Source organism: Pogoniulus pusillus, chromosome 10, assembly GCF_015220805.1.
Source record: "Pogoniulus pusillus isolate bPogPus1 chromosome 10, bPogPus1.pri, whole genome shotgun sequence".
Lineage (NCBI taxonomy): Eukaryota > Metazoa > Chordata > Aves > Piciformes > Lybiidae > Pogoniulus > Pogoniulus pusillus.
Genome location: NC_087273.1, coordinates 39,400,076 through 39,417,586, shown reverse-complemented (window position 1 = coordinate 39,417,586; position 17,511 = coordinate 39,400,076). Strand labels below are relative to the sequence as shown.

At 55.8% G+C, this 17,511-nt stretch overlaps 1 protein-coding gene across 1 annotated transcript; it reads right to left on the bottom strand.

Moving 5' to 3' along the window:
* Window positions 1-3,398: 3,398 nt before the first annotated feature.
* Window positions 3,399-5,363, bottom strand: LOC135179052 (uncharacterized). The gene is made up of 2 exons (XM_064150431.1): window positions 4,683-5,363; window positions 3,399-3,836 (listed from the first exon to the last, which is right to left on the bottom strand). The coding sequence occupies exon 1, from the start codon at window positions 5,336-5,338 to the stop codon at window positions 4,700-4,702; it is 639 nt and encodes a 212-aa protein (XP_064006501.1). The 5' UTR covers window positions 5,339-5,363; the 3' UTR covers window positions 3,399-3,836; window positions 4,683-4,699.
* Window positions 5,364-17,511: the final 12,148 nt, after the last annotated feature.

The window sequence follows — 17,511 nt, the reverse complement described above, 5'->3', positions numbered from 1 at the left end:
ATAAACGAATTAAATAAAATATCTTAATGGAATAAAATAAAGGAATGAAATAAAACATATTAATGACATAAAATGAAATATATTAATGAAGTATATTAATGAAAGAAAATAAATTAATGGAATAAGAGATTTAAATAAAATAAAAGAATATATTAATGAAATGAATGAAATAAAACCTATTAATAAAATAAAATATATTAAGGAAAGGAAATAATTAAAACATATCATTGAAATAAAATATATTAATGAAATAAAACAAAATTACATAAAATATATTAATAAAATAAAATATATTAGTGAAATGAAATATATTAATTTTTTTTTTCCTCAGAGGAAGAATTTCTTCTTTATATTTGTTGTTTGTTGTTTTTTCTTTCCACTCAGCTCTGACCAACACATCCTACATCTTTGTGTGCCAGTGTTTTGGCTCAGTCATAGAATCATAGAACCATAGACTCAAGCAGGCTGGCAGAGAGCTCCAAGCTCACCCAGCCCAGCCTAGCACCCAGCCCTGCCCAACCAACCAGACCATGGCACTAAGTGCCCCAGCCAGGCTTGGCTTCAACACCTCCAGCCACAGCCACTCCACCACCTCCCTGGGCAGCCCATTCCAATGCCAATCACTCTCTCTGACAACAACTTCCTCCTAACATCCAGCCTAGACCTGCCCTGGCACAGCTCCAGGCTGTGTCCCCTTCTTCTGCTGCTGGCTGCCTGGCAGCAGAGCCCAACCCCACCTGGCTACAGCCTCCCTGCAGGCAGCTGCAGGCAGCAATGAGCTCTGCCCTGAGCCTCCTCTGCTGCAGGCTGCACCCCCCCAGCTCCCTCAGCCTCTCCTCACAGGGCTCTGCTCCAGGCCCCTCCCCAGCCTTGCTGCCCTTCTCCAAACACCTTCCAGCACCTCAGCATCTTTTGAACTGAGGAGCCCACAACTGGACACAGCACACAGCAGAGTTGCTGCAGCCTCTGAGCATCCTCCTGGCCCTGCTCTGGACACTCTCCAGCATCTCCACAGCCCTCTTGTCCCAGGGGCTCCAGAGCTGGATGCAGGACTCCAGGTGGGGTCTCAGCAGAGCAGAGCACAGCAGAGGGGGAGAATCCCCTCCCTGGCCCTGCTGGCCACACTGCTGCTGCTGCAGCCCAGGCTCTGCTTGGCTTTCTGGGCTGCAAGTGCACACTGCTGGCTCCTGCTGAGCTTCTCCTCCAGCAGCACCCCCAAGTCCCTCTGCTCAGGGCTGCTCTCCAGCCAGGCACTGCCCAGCCTGAGTTTGTGCTTGACATTGCCTCCACCCAGCTGCAGGACCTTGCCCTTGGTCTTGTTGAATCTCCTGAGCTTGGCTTGTGCCCACCTCTGCAGCCTGTGCAGGTCCCTCTGGATGCCAATTTATTTATTTGAAAACAGATACTTATTTATTTATATATATTTATATACTTATTTGTTTAGCAAAATAGATCTACTTAGTTCTTCACAAAACATGAATCTACTTATTCCCTCATTTCGTGCCTTAAACCTGCTGCAGCTTTCCCTTGGCTGTGCCTGGCTCCTGTGCTGCCAGGCAGAATGAATAAGCATTCTCCTCTCCATTCACTGCCTTGCTGCTCATTATCCAGTTCCTATTCAGCCCAGAGCATCCAAAGCTGTTTGATGTCTTTTCTTTCCCTAGGCAGAAGGCATTTCAGGCTATTTATCTTGGCTCTTGCCCTTTTCTGCCCCTTCTCCATTCCTAATATTTTATTACTATAAACAGAACTGCAATCAGCATCCAAGCTGCAGAGGACAGCAGTGGCACAAAGGCATCTCCTGCTTTCCTCTCCATTCTTCTCCCACTTCTCAGCACCTGATTTACTTCACTGCCCAGCGCTGCCCCCTGAGCTGCTGCTGCCTGGCTGAAATGATAGAAGGACTCTCAGATCTCTCCCGTGAATAGTGAGGACTAATTTCAGTCTCCTGACTGCACATGCAGCAATGGGTTTGTTTTTCCCAGCCAGCAGCACTTTGCATCTGTCAGAAGTGCATCCTGCCTGCCCTGCTGCTGCAAGCCAGCTTCACCCTGCGCTGCTCCTTCAGCTCCCTGCCTGCACCCTCTGACTGAATCGGGCATTATCCCCAGACCTTCCCACCTCACCTCCCTCTTCTTCCCAGGTGAGGCAGAAGGCTCTGGGGAGCTACTTACCCTGGGCCAGGGGCCAGCTAGTTCTGCTGTGCCCGGGCCATGCAGAAGGCACACAGCAAGCCCCTGTGTGCCCTGCGCAGGCCCTTGCTCAGCCGCCGCAGGATGCCTGCCCCAGAGCGGCGTCGAGCTGGGGGCTGGCTGGTGGTAGCTGGGGGCTGGCTGGTGGTAGCTGGGGGCTGCCTCTCCATCATCCTCAGGTTCTCCCAGAGTATCTCAGACGATGCCTCCGGCACTGCCTCTGCCACGAGGGACTGAGCTGTGACAATCAGAGCTAAGCTGCAGCCTAGGGCTGTGCCAGGCTGTGCCAGAGGTGTCTGCTCCATCTCCATCTCTGGAGCAGCTGAGTGCTCCACCTCCACTTCAGGAGCAGCTGAGTGCTCCATCTCCACTTCAGGAGCAGCTGAGTGCTCCATCTCCACTTCAGGAGCAGCTGAGTGCTCCATCTCCACTTCAGGAGCAGGGTCCTGCCTGCAGCGCCTGGGGGCAGCTGCCTCTGGGGCAGCAATGGGCAGAGCCCAGGGGGCTGAGGAGGCAGCTGGCAGCAGGCAGGGCTCCTGTGGGGGGGTGCCCTGGCTGCCTCTGGGGCCCAGGGCTGTGCCCCCTGCAGCCCAGGGCACTGCCACTGGCCTCCTGTGCCACCTGGGCTTGTGTGGCTACGAGCTGGCACAGAACAGCAGCACTGAGGCTGGAGAAGCCCTGGGGGACCATCAAGATGCATGAGCCCTCCTGTGAAGCTCTCCCCTAAACCATGCCCCAAGCACCACATGGAAATGGCCTTTAACTGAGGCTTTGTGCCTCAGCAGCTCCCTGGCAGCCCCTGCCAGTGCCTGACCACTCTTCACCTGAAAAGGCTTTTCCTAATGCCCAGCCAAAACCTCCCCTGTGGCACGCCCAGGTGCCAGCCTGTCCCCACTGAGCTGGGCACTGAGGGGGTCTCAGCCATAGCCATCAGCTGGGTGCATGAAGAGTCACAGCCCCAGGGAGAGAGGAAAGCATCAGCACATGGACACTGCAGATGCAGGAGTTGGTTGCCAGGGGGTGCCCAGCATGAGGCCATCCCAGCACCCACAGCCATCGATGGCATCCACAGCAGGATGGCCTCAATCCCTGGGGGGCTAACAGGGCCAGCTGCCACCCCTGGGTGTCAGGGCCCCAGCAGCAGACTCGTGGTGGTTCGTGAGGGTCATCTCCAAGGGTCAAACACAGGCAACTCTCAGCCAGGGCTTTGAACTCAGCCAACAGTCAAACTATTCTTTAACTCTCACAAACAGGGAGCAGAAGGGAAAGGGGGAAAGGGAAGAGAGGAAAGGGGAAAAGGGAAGAGGGGAAAAGGGAAGAGAGGAAAGGGGAAAAGGGAAGAGAGGAAAGGGGAAAAGGGAAGAGAGGAAAGGGGAAAAGGGAAGAGAGGAAAGGGGGAAAGGGAAGAGGGGAAAAGGGAAGAGAGGAAAGGGGAAAAGGGAAGAGAGGAAAGGGGAAAAGGGAAGAGAGGAAAGGGGAAGAGAGGAAAGGGGAAGAGAGGAAAGGGGAAGAGGTCCTGACGACGTCTCTCTCGTCCAACAACATCTCCTTGGCCCCAACAATGTCCCCCTGGTCTCGAGGTCCTGGGCTCCTCCTGTTCCTCTGAATCTTGCAGTCTTCTTTCTGCCTTTTGCTGGAAGAGACCTGTGGTAGGGAAGTGCAGAGCTGAAGCTGAGAGCTCAAGCAGAAGCTCCTGCAGCTCTCAGTGTTCTAGGGGCTCTTGAGCTCCCCAGCTCTTGAACTGGAGCTCTTGGGGCTCCTGGGGCTCTTGAGCTCTCCAACTGGAGCTCTTGGGGCTCCTGGGGCTCTTGAGCTCTCCAACTGGAGCTCTTGGGGCTCCTGGGGCTCTTGAGCTCTCCAACTGGAGCTCTTGGGGCTTCTGGGCCTCTTGAGCTCTCCAACTGGAGCTCTTGGGGCTCCTGGAGCTCTTGAGCTCTCCAACTGGAGCTCTTGGGGCTCCTGGGGCCTCTTAAGCTCTCCTACTGGAGCTCTTGGGGCTCCTGGGGCTCTTGAGCTCTCCAACTGGAGCTCTTGGGGCTTCTGGGCCTCTTGAGCTCTTCAACTGGAGCTCTTGGGGCTCTTGAGCTCTCCTACTGGAGCTCTTGGGGCTCTTGGGGCTCTTGAGCTCTCCAACTGGAGCTCTTGGGGCTCCTGGGGCTCTTGAGCTCTCCAACTGGAGCTCTTGGGGCTCTTGGGGATCTTGAGCTTTTCAACTGGAGCTCTTGGGGCTCCTGGGGCTCTTGAGCTCTCCTACTGGAGCTCTTGGGGCTCCTGGGGCTCTTGAGCTCTCCTACTGGAGCTCTTGGGGCTCCTGGGGCTCTTGAGCTCTCCTACTGGAGCTCTTGGGGCTCCTGGGGCTCTTGAGCTCTCATCTGTTGCTAGGGAACCTCTATTACATTCAGCCTCCCCCCTGCTGCGGACCAAAGTGCCCTCTCTCTGCCCCTCCAGCCCCCCATCAGGTGAGGCAGAAGGCTCTGGGGAGCTACTTACCCTGGGCCAGGGGCCAGCTAGTTCTGCTGTGCCCGGGCCATGCAGAAGGCACACAGCAAGGCCCTGTGTGCCCTGCGCAGGCCCTTGCTCAGCCGCCGCAGGATGCCTGCCCCAGAGCGGCGTCGAGCTGGGGGCTGGCTGGTGGTAGCTGGGGGCTGCCTCTCCATCATCCTCAGGTTCTCCCAGAGTACCTCAGACGATGCCTCCTGCACTGCCTCTGCCACGAGGGACTGAGCTGTGACAATCAGAGCTAAGCTGCAGCCTAGGGCTGTGCCAAGCTGTGCCAGAGGTGTCTGCTCCATCTCCATCTCTGGGGCAGAGGACTGCTCCACGTCTACTTCTGGATCAGATGGCTGCTCCACCTCCATCTCTGGAGCAGCTGAGTGCTTCATCTCCATCTCAGGAGCAGCTGAGTGCTTCATCTCCATCTCTATTTCTGGAGCAGCTGAGTGCTCCAAGTCCATCTCTGGAGCAGCTGAGTGCTTCATCTCCATCTCCATTTCTGGAGCAGCTGAGTGCTTCATCTCCATCTCTATTTCTGGAGCAGCTGAGTACTCCAAGTCCATCTCTGGAGCAGCTGAGTGCTTCATCTCCATCTCCATTTCTGGAGCAGCTGAGTGCTTCATCTCCATCTCAGGAGCAGCGGAGTGCTTCATCTCTATTTCTGGAGCAGCTGAGTGCTTCATCTCTATTTCTGGAGCAGCTGAGTGCTTCATCTCCATTTCTGGAGCAGCTGAGTGCTTCATCTCCATCTCAGGAGCAGCTGAGTGCTTCATCTCCATTTCTGGAGCAGCTGAGTGCTTCATCTCTATTTCTGGAGCAGCTGAGTGCTTCATCTCCATCTCAGGAGCAGCTGAGTGCTCCATGTCCATCTCAGGAGCAGCTGAGTGCTTCATCTCCATCTCAGGAGCAGCTGAGTGCTTCATCTCAATCTCAGGAGCAGCTGAGTGCTTCATCTCTATTTCTGGAGCAGCTGAGTGCTTCATCTCCATCTCAGGAGCAGCAGAGTGCTTCATGTCCATCTCAGGAGCAGCGGAGTGCTTCATCTCAATCTCAGGAGCAGCTGAGTGCTCCATGTCCATCTCAGGAGCAGCTGAGTGCTTCATCTCAATCTCAGGAGCAGCTGAGTGCTTCATCTCCATTTCTGGAGCAGCTGAGTGCTTCATGTCCATCTCAGGAGCAGCTGAGTGCTTCATCTCTATTTCTGGAGCAGCTGAGTGCTTCATCTCCATCTCAGGAGCAGCAGAGTGCTTCATGTCCATCTCAGGAGCAGCGGAGTGCTTCATGTCCATCTCAGGAGCAGCGGAGTGCTTCATGTCCATCTCAGGAGCAGCTGAGTGCTTCATCTCTATTTCTGGAGCAGCTGAGTGCTTCATCTCCATCTCAGGAGCAGCAGAGTGCTTCATGTCCATCTCAGGAGCAGCGGAGTGCTCCATGTCCATCTCAGGAGCAGCTGAGTGCTTCATCTCTATTTCTGGAGCAGCTGAGTGCTTCATCTCCATCTCAGGAGCAGCTGAGTGCTTCATCTCTATTTCTGGAGCAGCTGAGTGCTTCATCTCCATCTCAGGAGCAGCGGAGTGCTTCATCTCTATTTCTGGAGCAGCGGAGTGCTCCATGTCCATCTCAGGAGCAGCGGAGTGCTTCATCTCAATCTCAGGAGCAGCTGAGTGCTTCATCTCCATTTCTGGAGCAGCTGAGTGCTTCATGTCCATCTCAGGAGCAGCTGAGTGCTTCATCTCTATTTCTGGAGCAGCGGAGTGCTTCATGTCCATCTCAGGAGCAGCTGAGTGCTTCATCTCTATTTCTGGAGCAGCTGAGTGCTTCATGTCCATCTCAGGAGCAGCTGAGTGCTTCATCTCTATTTCTGGAGCAGCTGAGTGCTTCATGTCCATCTCAGGAGCAGCAGAGTGCTTCATCTCTATTTCTGGAGCAGCTGAGTGCTTCATCTCCATCTCAGGAGCAGCGGAGTGCTCCATGTCCATCTCAGGAGCAGCAGAGTGCTTCATCTCAATCTCAGGAGCAGCTGAGTGCTTCATCTCTATTTCTGGAGCAGCTGAGTGCTTCAAGTCCATCTCTGGACCAGCTGAGTGCTCCACGTCCATCTCAGGAGCAGCTGACAGCTCCACATCCACTTCTGTAGCAAATGACTGCTCCACCTCCATCTCTGGAGCAAATGACTGCTCCACATCCACTTCAGGAGCAACTGAGTGCTCCATATCCACCACTGGAGCAGCTGAGTGCTCCATGTCTATCTCTGGAGCAGCTGACTGCTCCATCTCCACTTCAGGAGCAGCTGACTGCTCCATCTCCACTTCAGGAGGAACTGACTGCTCCATCTCCACTTCAGGAGCAGCTGAGTGCTCCATCTCCACTTCAGGAGCAGCTGACTGCTCCATCTCCACTTCAGGAGCAGATGACTGCTCCATCTCTACTTCAGGAGCAGGTGACTGCTCCATCTCCACTTCAGGAGCAGCTGACTGCTCCACCTCCACTTCAGGAGCAGCTGACTGCTCCATCTCCACTTCAGGAGCAGCTGACTGCTCCACCTCCACTTCAGGAGCAGATGACTGCTCCATCTCCACTTCAGGAGCAGCTGACTGCTCCATCTCCACTTCAGGAGCAGATGACTGCTCCATCTCCACTTCAGGAGCAGATGACTGCTCCACATTCATCCCTGCTGCAGGTGTCTCTTCCACATCAAGCTGGGGGACAGGGCCTGGGGTTGTGGCCTCCTCCTGCTCTGCTGGCACAGGAGAGAGAGGCTCTTCCTGCAGGGCTGCCAGCTCGGGTCCTGTGGCACTCGCTGGGAGCTCGCTCCTGTCCTCCTCAGGCCAGGCCACTTCTGCCTCCTGCAGGGCAAGGGAGATTGGGCAGAGCTCAGCTGGGTCCCTCCAGCAGGGTCCTGCCTGCAGCACCTGGGGGCAGCTGCCTCTGGGGCAGCAGTGGGCAGAGCCCAGGGGGCTGAGGAGGCAGCGGGCAGCAGGCAGGGCTCCTGCGGGGGGTTCCCTGGCTGCCTCTGGGGCCCAGCCTGTGCCCCCTGCAGCCCAGGGGCGCTGCCGCCAGCAGCTCTGCCACCCACCCGGGTACTGCCCTGCTGCCGGGGCCCTGCCACCCCTGCCAGCCCAGCAGGCTCCCCTGGCCGTGCCCCGCACCCCAGCCGTCTGCCCTGGCAGGGAGAGGGTCGGTGCCAGCAACGGCTCACCCACCTGTGCCAGCCGAAGCCTGTATCTGGCCAGTGCGCACAGCAGGGTGGCCGCCGGTGCCCACAGCAGGATGGCCGCCGGTGCCCACAGCAGGGTGGCCGCCAGTGCCCACAGCAGGGTAGCCGCCAGTGCCAGCAGCACCGCGGCGGCAGCGCAGCAGCTGGCAGCCAGAGGCAGCTGTGCCCACTCCGCGGCGCTGCCCATGGTCACGGCGCTGCCGGCCGGGCGGGACGCTGTGCCCGGCGCTGTGCCCTCTGCAGGCAGCGCTGCCTGCTGCCCGCTCCAGCCCGCCCAGCAGTACCACAGGGTCAGCTCTCCGCTGCGGCCGCTGCTGCGCTCTCTGCACGCTGCCGACAGGCGCCGAGGCTCGGGGCGAAGCCAGCTGCAGCCGCGGGCAGCGCCTTGGAGACCCTGCCCGGGGGGCCCTCTGTGACGTCGCAGGCGGGACACGAGCCCCGTGACGTCACGCAGCAGGCCCCGGAGCTGTGCAGGCTGCGGCGGGGCAGGGCTGAGCCTGGGCAGCAGCTGCCCAGGGGCACTCAGGGCTTCTGCTCTCACAGCCTGATCCATTTTGCTTTCCATGAACCAAGCTGTGCCAGGGCAGGTCTAGGCTGGATGTGAGGAGGAAGTTCCTGGCAGAGAGAGTGATTGGCACTGGAATGGGCTGCCCAGGGAGGTGGTGGAGTGGCTGTGGCTGGAGGTGTTCTTGCCAAGCCTGGCTGGGGCACTTAGTGCCATGGTCTGGTTGGTTGGGCAGGGCTGGGTGCTGGGTTGGGCTGGAGGAGCTTGGAGCTCTCTGCCAGCCTGCCTGGTTCCATCACTCTGTGATCATCCAGTTCTAGTTGCCATGCCATGGCCAGGGACACCTCCCAGCCACCCAGGCTGCTCAGAGCTTCCTCCAGCCTGGCCCTGAACACCTGCAGGGCAGGAAGCATCTCACCTCTCTAAAGACCAACTGGCTCCAATGGGACACCTTCCACTAGACCACCTTGCTCAAGGTTCCACCCAGCCTGGCCTCCAAAGCCTCCACAGATCCCTCACCTCTCTGGGCAGCCTCTTCTCATGTCTCACCACTTCCCACTGCAGAGTTAGTTCCTCTTCATAGTGCCAGGACTGGGGGGGGATGGAGCAAAGCTGGAGGTGGGGAGAGTGAGGCTGGAAGTGATTGAAAGAGTCATAGAATCAACCAGGTTGGAAGAGACCTCCAAGAAGAGGAAGTTGTTGAGCAGGAGAGTGGTGAGAGGCTGGCAGGGGTTGCCCAGGGAGGTGGTTGAGGCCCCATGGCTGGAGGTGTTTGAGGCCAGGCTGGCTGAGGCTGTGTGCAGCCTGCTCTAGGGTAGGGTGTCCCTGGGCATGGCAGGGGGATTGGAACTGGCTGCTCCTTGTGCTCCCTTCCAACCCTGACTGATTCTGTGACTCCTAACCTCCAGTCTAAACCTGCCCCTCCAGACCATGCAGTGGAAGAAATCCACATCATAGACTCATAGAATCAAGCAGGTTGGAAGCAAGCTCCAAGCTCATCCAGTCCAACCTATCCCCCAGCCCCAGCCAATCAACCAGACCATGGCACCAAGTGTCTCATCCTGTCTCTTCTTGAAGACCTCCAGGCACGTTGCCTCCACCACCTCCCTGGGCAGCCCATTCCAATGCCAATCACTCTCTCTGGGAAGAACTTCCTCCTAATCACTTCAGCCAACAAGCCCTGAAGCTGAAGTAAAGCTCAGGGCTGAGAAAATATGCATTAAAACAGGGGGGGGAAAGGGAAAAAAACCCAACATAAACCCAACCCAAATGTCCAAAGCTCTACAAAGTGCACTTCAGTGGGCATTTATTTTGGCAGCCCTGTCAAAATCAAGCTACACCAGAACTGCTGGAGAGGATCATTAACATTTAATGATGGAAATCTCGACAGCACAGGCTCCCCATCAAGCTGGGGGGGCTTTGAATGGGAAGGATTTGAAAAGGCATAGCTGTGAATGACAGCTCTGAGGATCTCTGTTCCAAAACATTTTGCACCTTTGTCAGTTTGGTCTGGTTTTTTGTTGTTGTTGCTGTTTGTTTTGTTGCTTTTTCCTTTCCCTGTTCAGTGCAGAAACTCACAACGTCAAAGGGAAGGAGCACATAAGACATGATTAGACAAAATGACTCTGCTTAAACTGCAGAGAGAGACATGTTCTGAATGCTAATTCCTTCCACTGCCCAAGGAGCAGCTTTCTTGCTGCCTGGAAATGGGGGAAATGAAGTTGCTTTTGGAACTCATCACTCTGCAGTACTGTGTGGTGGAGGTCCCATCATAAAAACATGGAAGGGCTCCCTAAAGGTCACCTAAATCAGCTCCCCCTGCACTCAGCAGGGGCACCCTCCACTGGATCAGGTTGCTCAGAGGCCTGTAGAGCTTCACTTGGAATATTGGAGGTTAGAACTGGAGGATCTTTGAGGTCACTGCCAACCTAAACCATTCTATGAGTCTGTGATCTCCAGGGATGGGGCCTCAGCCACCTCCCCTCCCTGGGCAGCCTCTGTCAGTGCTCCAGCACCCTCCTGGTGCAGAACTTGTTCCTGAAGCTAGAGACATGTTCTGGATTCTAATTCCTTCCACTGCCCAAGAAGAAACTTTCTTACTGCCTGGAAATTGGGTAAATGAAGTTACTTTTCAGTGCTCACCACTCTGCAATACTCCTGTTCAGACCTGCTTCTAGGAGTGGCCAACATCTGTTCTTATTGCTCTCATTCTGAGGTGAAGAGCATTGAGTTAATGGAGCAAGCCCAGAGAAGGGCAAGGCAGCTGCTGAAGGGTCTGGAGACCAGAGCTGGTGAGGAGCCCACACCAGCAATGCTATGGCCAGCAGGGCAGGGCAGTGATGGTTCCCCTCTACTCAGCCTCACCTCAAATACTGGGCTCCCTTCTGGGCTGCTTACTCCAAGAAGAAGACTGAGGGGTTGAGGTGTGTCCAGAGGTGCAGATGTCTCCCTGTGGAGACAACTCAAAAGGCAGCCAGGGCTGGGTTTTCAATTCCAGCTGGAGCCTAGGTGCTTAGATACAAAGAGCTGTGGCACTTTACATCTGGGTAATGGTCTTGCATTCAACCTTAGGTCTGGGAAGAAAAAGAAATTAGGGTAAAACCATCAAATAATTCTCAAGCTCTTCTGGCCAGAGATAGGAGAGTTCATTTCATCCCACATGCCTTTTTACATCACTGATAGGATTCAATTCCTACCAGAGAGAGAACAGCAGAGAAGAAAGGATCAAATATCCATCTTTTACTGCAACCAGCATTCTTCTGCCTGGAAATTTCCCTGTGGCTTCTCTCCTGTCTTAAACACTGAAGTCAAGCCTGAGCCTTCTGAGGCCAAAAGGAGAGGAAGATAAGGGACATACAGGAAAAAAGCTCCATGTGATCATCCTATGGCTTCTGCTGTGGAGGTTTTGTTTTCCCTGCCAGAGTTCAGCATCAGGATCACAGGGTCACAGGATGTCAGTGCTTGGAAGGGACCCAAAGAGAGCATTGAGTCCAGCCCCCTGCCAGAGCAGCACCACACAACCCAGCCCAGGGCACACAGGAACACATCCAGACAGGCCTGGAAAGGCTCCACAGAAGGAGACTCCACAACCTCTCTGGGCAGCCTGTGCCAGGCTCTGGGACCCTTCCAGGCAAGAAGTTGCCCTTGTGCTGAGCTGGAACCTCCTGTGCTGCAGCTTCCATCCACTGCTGCTTGTCCTGTCCCAGGGAGCAGTGAGCAGAGCCTGTCCCCCCCTCCTGACCCCCAGCCCTCAGATAGTTATAGACATTGATTGAATTCCCTCTCAGTCTTCTCTTCTCCAGACTAAGCAGCTCCAGGGCCCTCAGCCTCTCCTCACCAGGCACTGCTCCAGTCCCCTCATCATCCTCACAGCCTCCCTTGGGCTCTCTCCAGCAGTTCCTGTCCCTCTGCAACTGGGGAGCCCCAAACTGAAGGCAGTGCTCAAGATGAGGTCTCAGCAGGGCAGAGCAGAGGGGCAGGAGAACCTCCCTGGCTCTGCTGGGCACACTCTGCTCAGTGCCCCCCAGGACCCCATTGGCCTCTTGGCCCCCAGAGCACATTGCTGTGCCAGGGATGCTCTCCCCAGCACTGCCAGCTCCCTCTCCTTGGGGCTGCTCTCCAGCAGTCACCTCCCAGCCTGTGCTGCTGCAGTTTATGATCCCTGCCCAGGTGCAGGACTCTGCACTTGGCCTTGGTGAGCCTCCTTTGGCTCCTCTGTGCCTCAGAAGGGTTTCATTTGGCAGAATTTTGATGGGGCCCTGTGCTGTGACCTGCTCTAAGTGGTTCTGGGCTGGCAGGGGGGGTTGGACTGGACAATCTTTTAAGGTCCCTCCCAAGCCCTACTGCTCTGTGGTTCTGTGATTCTCCACTTTAGATCTCTTTATTTACTTCTGAGTCTCCAGTTCAAAGTGTTTCCCTCTCTCTCTCTCCTGTGCTCACATCTAGCACTAGAGCTTCACCAACAGCACTTAAGCCTCTCTGCCAGCATACTGGTGGCAATAAAGCATAAGAGATTCCCCAGGACTAATTACTAACCTTTTAAGCAGGTAGCAAATCTTTTATCAAGGAAATGAGGCTGCAGTGTAATTGTGCTGCTTGTAATGAAGTAGCACACAGCCAGAGGAACCAAGGTGCTCTTAGCACAGAGGATTACTGCCTAAGTCTGTTTGGAGTGGCAGCAGCACCACTGCCCTGCTGCTTCCTGCATGGGTTCATTGCTGTTCTTTACACTGCTGCTAAAAGGATGTCCTCCTGTGCAGCTGTGAGGCAGCACTGAAGTGCCAATTGCCACGGGCTGGCTGGAGTGGCTGAAACAAGCTCATGTGCTTGGTCTGATGCTAAAAATACAAGAAGGGAAGGGAGCTCTGCTGATTTTTGCAGGTTTTTTTGGCCTGATGCTCCCCAAATATCTTCATTGATGATCTGGAGCAGGGGATTGAGTCCAGCATCAGTGAGTTTGCAGATGACACCCAGCTAGGAGCAGCTGTGGAGCTGCTGGAGGGGAGCAGAGCCCTGCAGAGGGACCTGGCCAGGCTGGATGGGTGGGCAGAGGCCAAGGGGATGAGACTGAACAAGGCCAAGGGCAGGTTCTGCACTTTGGCCACAACAACCCCAAGCAGCACTGCAGGCTGGGGCCAGAGTGGCTGAGAGCAGGCAGGCAGAGAGGGCCCTGGGGGTGCTGGCAGAGAGCAGCTGCAGAGGAGGCAGCAGTGCCCAGGTGGGCAGCAGAGCCAATGGCATCCTGGGCTGGCTCAGGAGCAGTGTGGGCAGCAGGAGCAGGGAGGTTCTTGTGCCCCTGTGCTCAGCACTGCTCAGGCCACCCCTGGAGTGCTGTGTCCAGCTCTGGGCTCCTCCATTGCAGATGTTGCAGTACTGGAAGGTGTCCACAAGAGGGCGACAAAGCTGAGGGGCCTGGAGCAGAGCCCTGTGAGGAGAGGCTGAGGGAGCTGGGGGGGTGCAGCCTGCAGCAGAGGAGGCTCAGGGCAGAGCTCATTGCTGCCTGCAGCTCCCTGGGCATAAATCCAGGCAGCAAACCTGTGCTCAAGAGCTCAGTTCCTGCCACCTAAGCAGCTGTGGCAGGCACTCAAACTAGGACAAACCACTTGTGCCCAGCTCCATCTAAAGCACTCTGGTCCTTGGGGCTGTTGGGCAGACTCTCAGCTTCTCCTAGGGCTTTGGGCCATGAGTCCAGCTCCAGCATATGTGCAGGAGCATTGTGTAGCCTCTCTGGTAGCTTCCTCTGCTGTCATGCCCTCTGAGAAGCACAGCTGCTAGGGGCAGTGTGGCAGTAGTTGGTGCCAGCCACCTTGGCTTTTGCCCTCCTGTTCAGCTGAGCCCACACTGGAGGGCACTTGACAAATGTTATCATGTCAGGAGCACTGAGAACCTTCCTGCTGCTGTTTACAGTGTGGCAGAGGAAGCAGATGTTAGCCCTGCCCTGTGCCTTGACTTCTGCCTGCCACTGCCTCCATGTCAGCTTGCTTCTGCCTGAAATATTCCAGCAGGTTCTCATTAGCAGCAGAGGGCTTGGTTCTGAAAACTGCTGAGTGCTTTCCATGGCTCAGCTTCAGTTCCAGGCGAGCTGAGGAGCTGCTGAAACTGTCCCTGGATCCCTGGGTTCAGCTAACCAGGGCAGCTCTGCATCTAGCAGAGCACAGGCTGACAGACAGCATAAATTGGATGAGAAGAGCCTTGCCTGGCAGCAGCAGTCACCTAGAGGATGGCCAAGGGCTCAGGCCCAGCCTGACCTTCCAGCACTTCAATATCTCTCTGCAATTCAGGAGCCCACAACTGGACACAGCACTGCAGGGGTGGCCTGAGCAGTGCTGAGCACAGGGGCACAAGAACCTCCCTTGTCCTGCTGCCCACACTGCTCCTGAGCCAGCCCAGGATGCCATTGGCACTGCTGCCCACCTGGGCACTGCTGCCTCCTCTGCAGCTCCTCTCTGCCAGCACCCCCAGGGCCCTCTCTGCCTGCCTGCTCTCAGCCACTCTGGCCCCAGCCTGCAGTGCTGCTTGGGGTTGTTGTGGCCAAAGTGCAGAACCTGCCCTTGGCCTTGTTCAGTCTCATCCCCCCCTGTGGAGTTGAAGAGTCCTTGTGTGTCCCTGCTTGCCACTTGGATCTGTGCCCTGCGTGCTGGTGATGGACTCTTGCTGCCTGTCCTGCATTTTCAGTCTCATCAGGCTGCACAAAAAGATTCAGCTGTGGTTGAAAGGGGAAAGCTTTCAGATGATAGATGGCAAGGGCTGGGAAACAAGGGCCAGAGGGACGCAGCAGTGGCATTTAATCAGCACTAAATGCTACTCCCAGCATGTTTAATGCCACCCTGCTTCCAGTTTTTTGTGTTTTGGTTTTGTGTTTCAAATGAGACCTCCTCTTCATTGCAGCACTAGCAGGAACAGGAACCTCTCTCTGAGCCTGTTAGGCCAACGTTTCAACTTGCCTCTGTCTAAAGAGCAACACCTGAAAGTGTGCAGACAATCACATCCTTCACAGGCTTGGCCCCTGGGCAGTGGACCAGAGCAATTAGCAGCAATCCATTATTCATTCACCTCGCCTTGAGGAGGTAGGTGAGGCTAAAAAAGAACAGCCATGGGCACCTCCTTCTGCTGGCTGTGTTCTGAGGCAAGACAGAAGAGCTCAGCCCCACTGCTCCAGGGGCAGTGCTCTCATCAGTCTTGGTGACGTTATAGAACCACACAGAATGGGCTGGGTTGGAAGGGAGCTCCTAAGGGCATCCAATCCAACCCCCCTGCACTCAGCAGGGACATCCTCCACTGGAGCAGGTTGCTCGCAGCCTTCTCCAGCCTCACCTCGAATATCACCAGGGATGAAGCCTCAACCACCTCCCTGGGCAGCCTGAGCAGTGTTGCAGCACCTTCCTGGTGCAGAACTTGTTCCTCACATCCAGTCTCCATCTGCTCTGCTCTCATTTCAAACCACTGCCTTCGCCCTGTCCCTGCAGCCCTTTGGGAACAGTCTCTCTCCATCATTCTTCTAGCCCCCTCTGAGGCACTGGAAAGCCTCTATTAGGTCTCCCTGCAGCCTTCTCCTCTCCAGGCTGAACACCTCCAGCTCCCTCAGCTTGTCCTCATGGCAGAGCTGCTCTGACTCCCTCATCATTTTGCTGGGCCTGCTCCACCAGATCCATGTCCTTGCTGTACTGATAGCTCCAGAGCTGGCTGCAGTACTTCAGGTGGGGGTCTCACCAGGGCAGAATCACCTCACCTGACCTGGTGGCCACACTGATTTTGGGTGGCCAGCAAGAGAGGAACTGAATGGCTCAGCATTGGAAACAACAAACCCATTTCCCCACTCTGCTTTGCTTTGCTGCTGGCAGCAGGAGAGGATTCCATTACTTCCCTGCTTGCACTCTGACCCAAAACTGCTCAGCAACACCATGCTGCAGCTCTTCGTGCTGCCAAATCCTTCACACCTGAGGGCACTGTCAGGGCAGGCTGGAAGTGGTGACAGCTGAGGTGGATGTTCTGCCTGAAGATCTAAAGGCTGCACCTGGAGCACTGAGGGACACCATCAGTGCTGCCCAAACCAGCGCTGAAAATGTTACTAGGGGAGAACCAAACCAGCAACAAACAACACTGAAGCCATTCTGCCAGAGAAATAAATGTCTCCAGGTACCTTAGAGAGGCCTGGAAAGTGTTTCCTGCCCTGAGGTGAGGATTCTCCCCGTGCCCATGTGTAGAGCAGAAGCCACTGACAGAGCCAGGATCTCTCTCAGCAGCACTGCTGGAAACAGCAAAGCATCCAGTGGCTGAGCAGGAGCCTTTAGTCTGACTCCTTTGCACAGGTCTACTCTTTGCTCTTGCTTGTGGAGAGAGCTCCATGTGCTAGGAGGTCTGTGCAGATGGCAGGGGGAGGAAATCAATCTGCAGAAGAACTTCTTTCTAATGTCTAATCTCAATCTGCCTTCCTCTACCCTGGCTCCATTCCCCCCAGAGCCACATGCAGCCTGGACTTAAAAGCCTCCAGACATGAGGCTTCCACCACCCCCCCCCGAGCAACCCCTTCCAGGCTCTCATCACCCTCATGCTGAACAACTTCTTCCTAGTGTCTAATCTAAATCTGCCCTCCTCTAGCTCGGATCCATTCCCCCAGCTCCTACCACACCCTGACAGCCTAAAAACTCCCTCCCCAGCTGTTTTGAAGGCCCTTCAAGATACTGGAAGGTCACAAGAAGGTCTTCTCAGAGCCTTCTCCTCTCCAGCCTGAGCACCCCAAACTCTCTGTTTGATCACATTCTGTACTTCTCTCCTCCACAGCTTCCCTGGGCAGCCTGTGCCAGTGTCTCACCACCCTCCCTGTGCTCCACAACCTCCCTGGGCAGCCTGTGCCAGTGTCTCCCCACCCTCCCTGTGCTCCACAACCTCCCTGGGCAGCCTGTGCCAGTGTCTCCCCAGCCTCCCTGTGCTCCACAACCTCCCTGGGCAGCCTGTGCCAGTGTCTCCCCAGCCTCCCTGTGCCCCACAGCCTCCCTGGGCAGCCTGTGCCAGTGTCTGTTGTAAAGGGCACTGGTTGAAAGCTGAGTTTGGGGTAAGATGCAATGAGACAGGTTTACACATTGTGAAATATTTATTAACATACCCGAAATAGTTCCCCCCAGCTTATCTGCAGCTCTGCACAGCAGTCCTTGGCTGGGGGAGCAGGACTGTGCCCCACAATGTCTCTGCACAGTGGAACTGGGGCAGGTCCCAGCAGATGTCTTTGCTGGAGTCCGGGGGCTTCATTCGCCGCTTCTGAGGCTGCTTAAAGACCTTCAGCAGCTCGAACAAAGCATGGAGGATACTCACCGGTCCTGACGGCCCTGGCCCAAAACCCAGGCCGGGAAATAGCCAGCACGAGTGCCGTACTGGGCTCCACGTGGGCTGCCAAGTGGCATCAGCTGCGGGCTGAGGCGGCTCGGTGCGACGGGCGGGGGAGAGGCAGCTCAGCGAGGAGCGAACGAGCACCCAGCGCCTCCCCCCTGCTCACCCCCGACCCTAGGGGAGTGCCCGAGGCGGATGGTCTCACCGAGCACACCATCACCCCTGGCAGTCACCCAAGCAGACACAGAACCGGCACAACCCGCAGGCTGTGGTCTCCCATA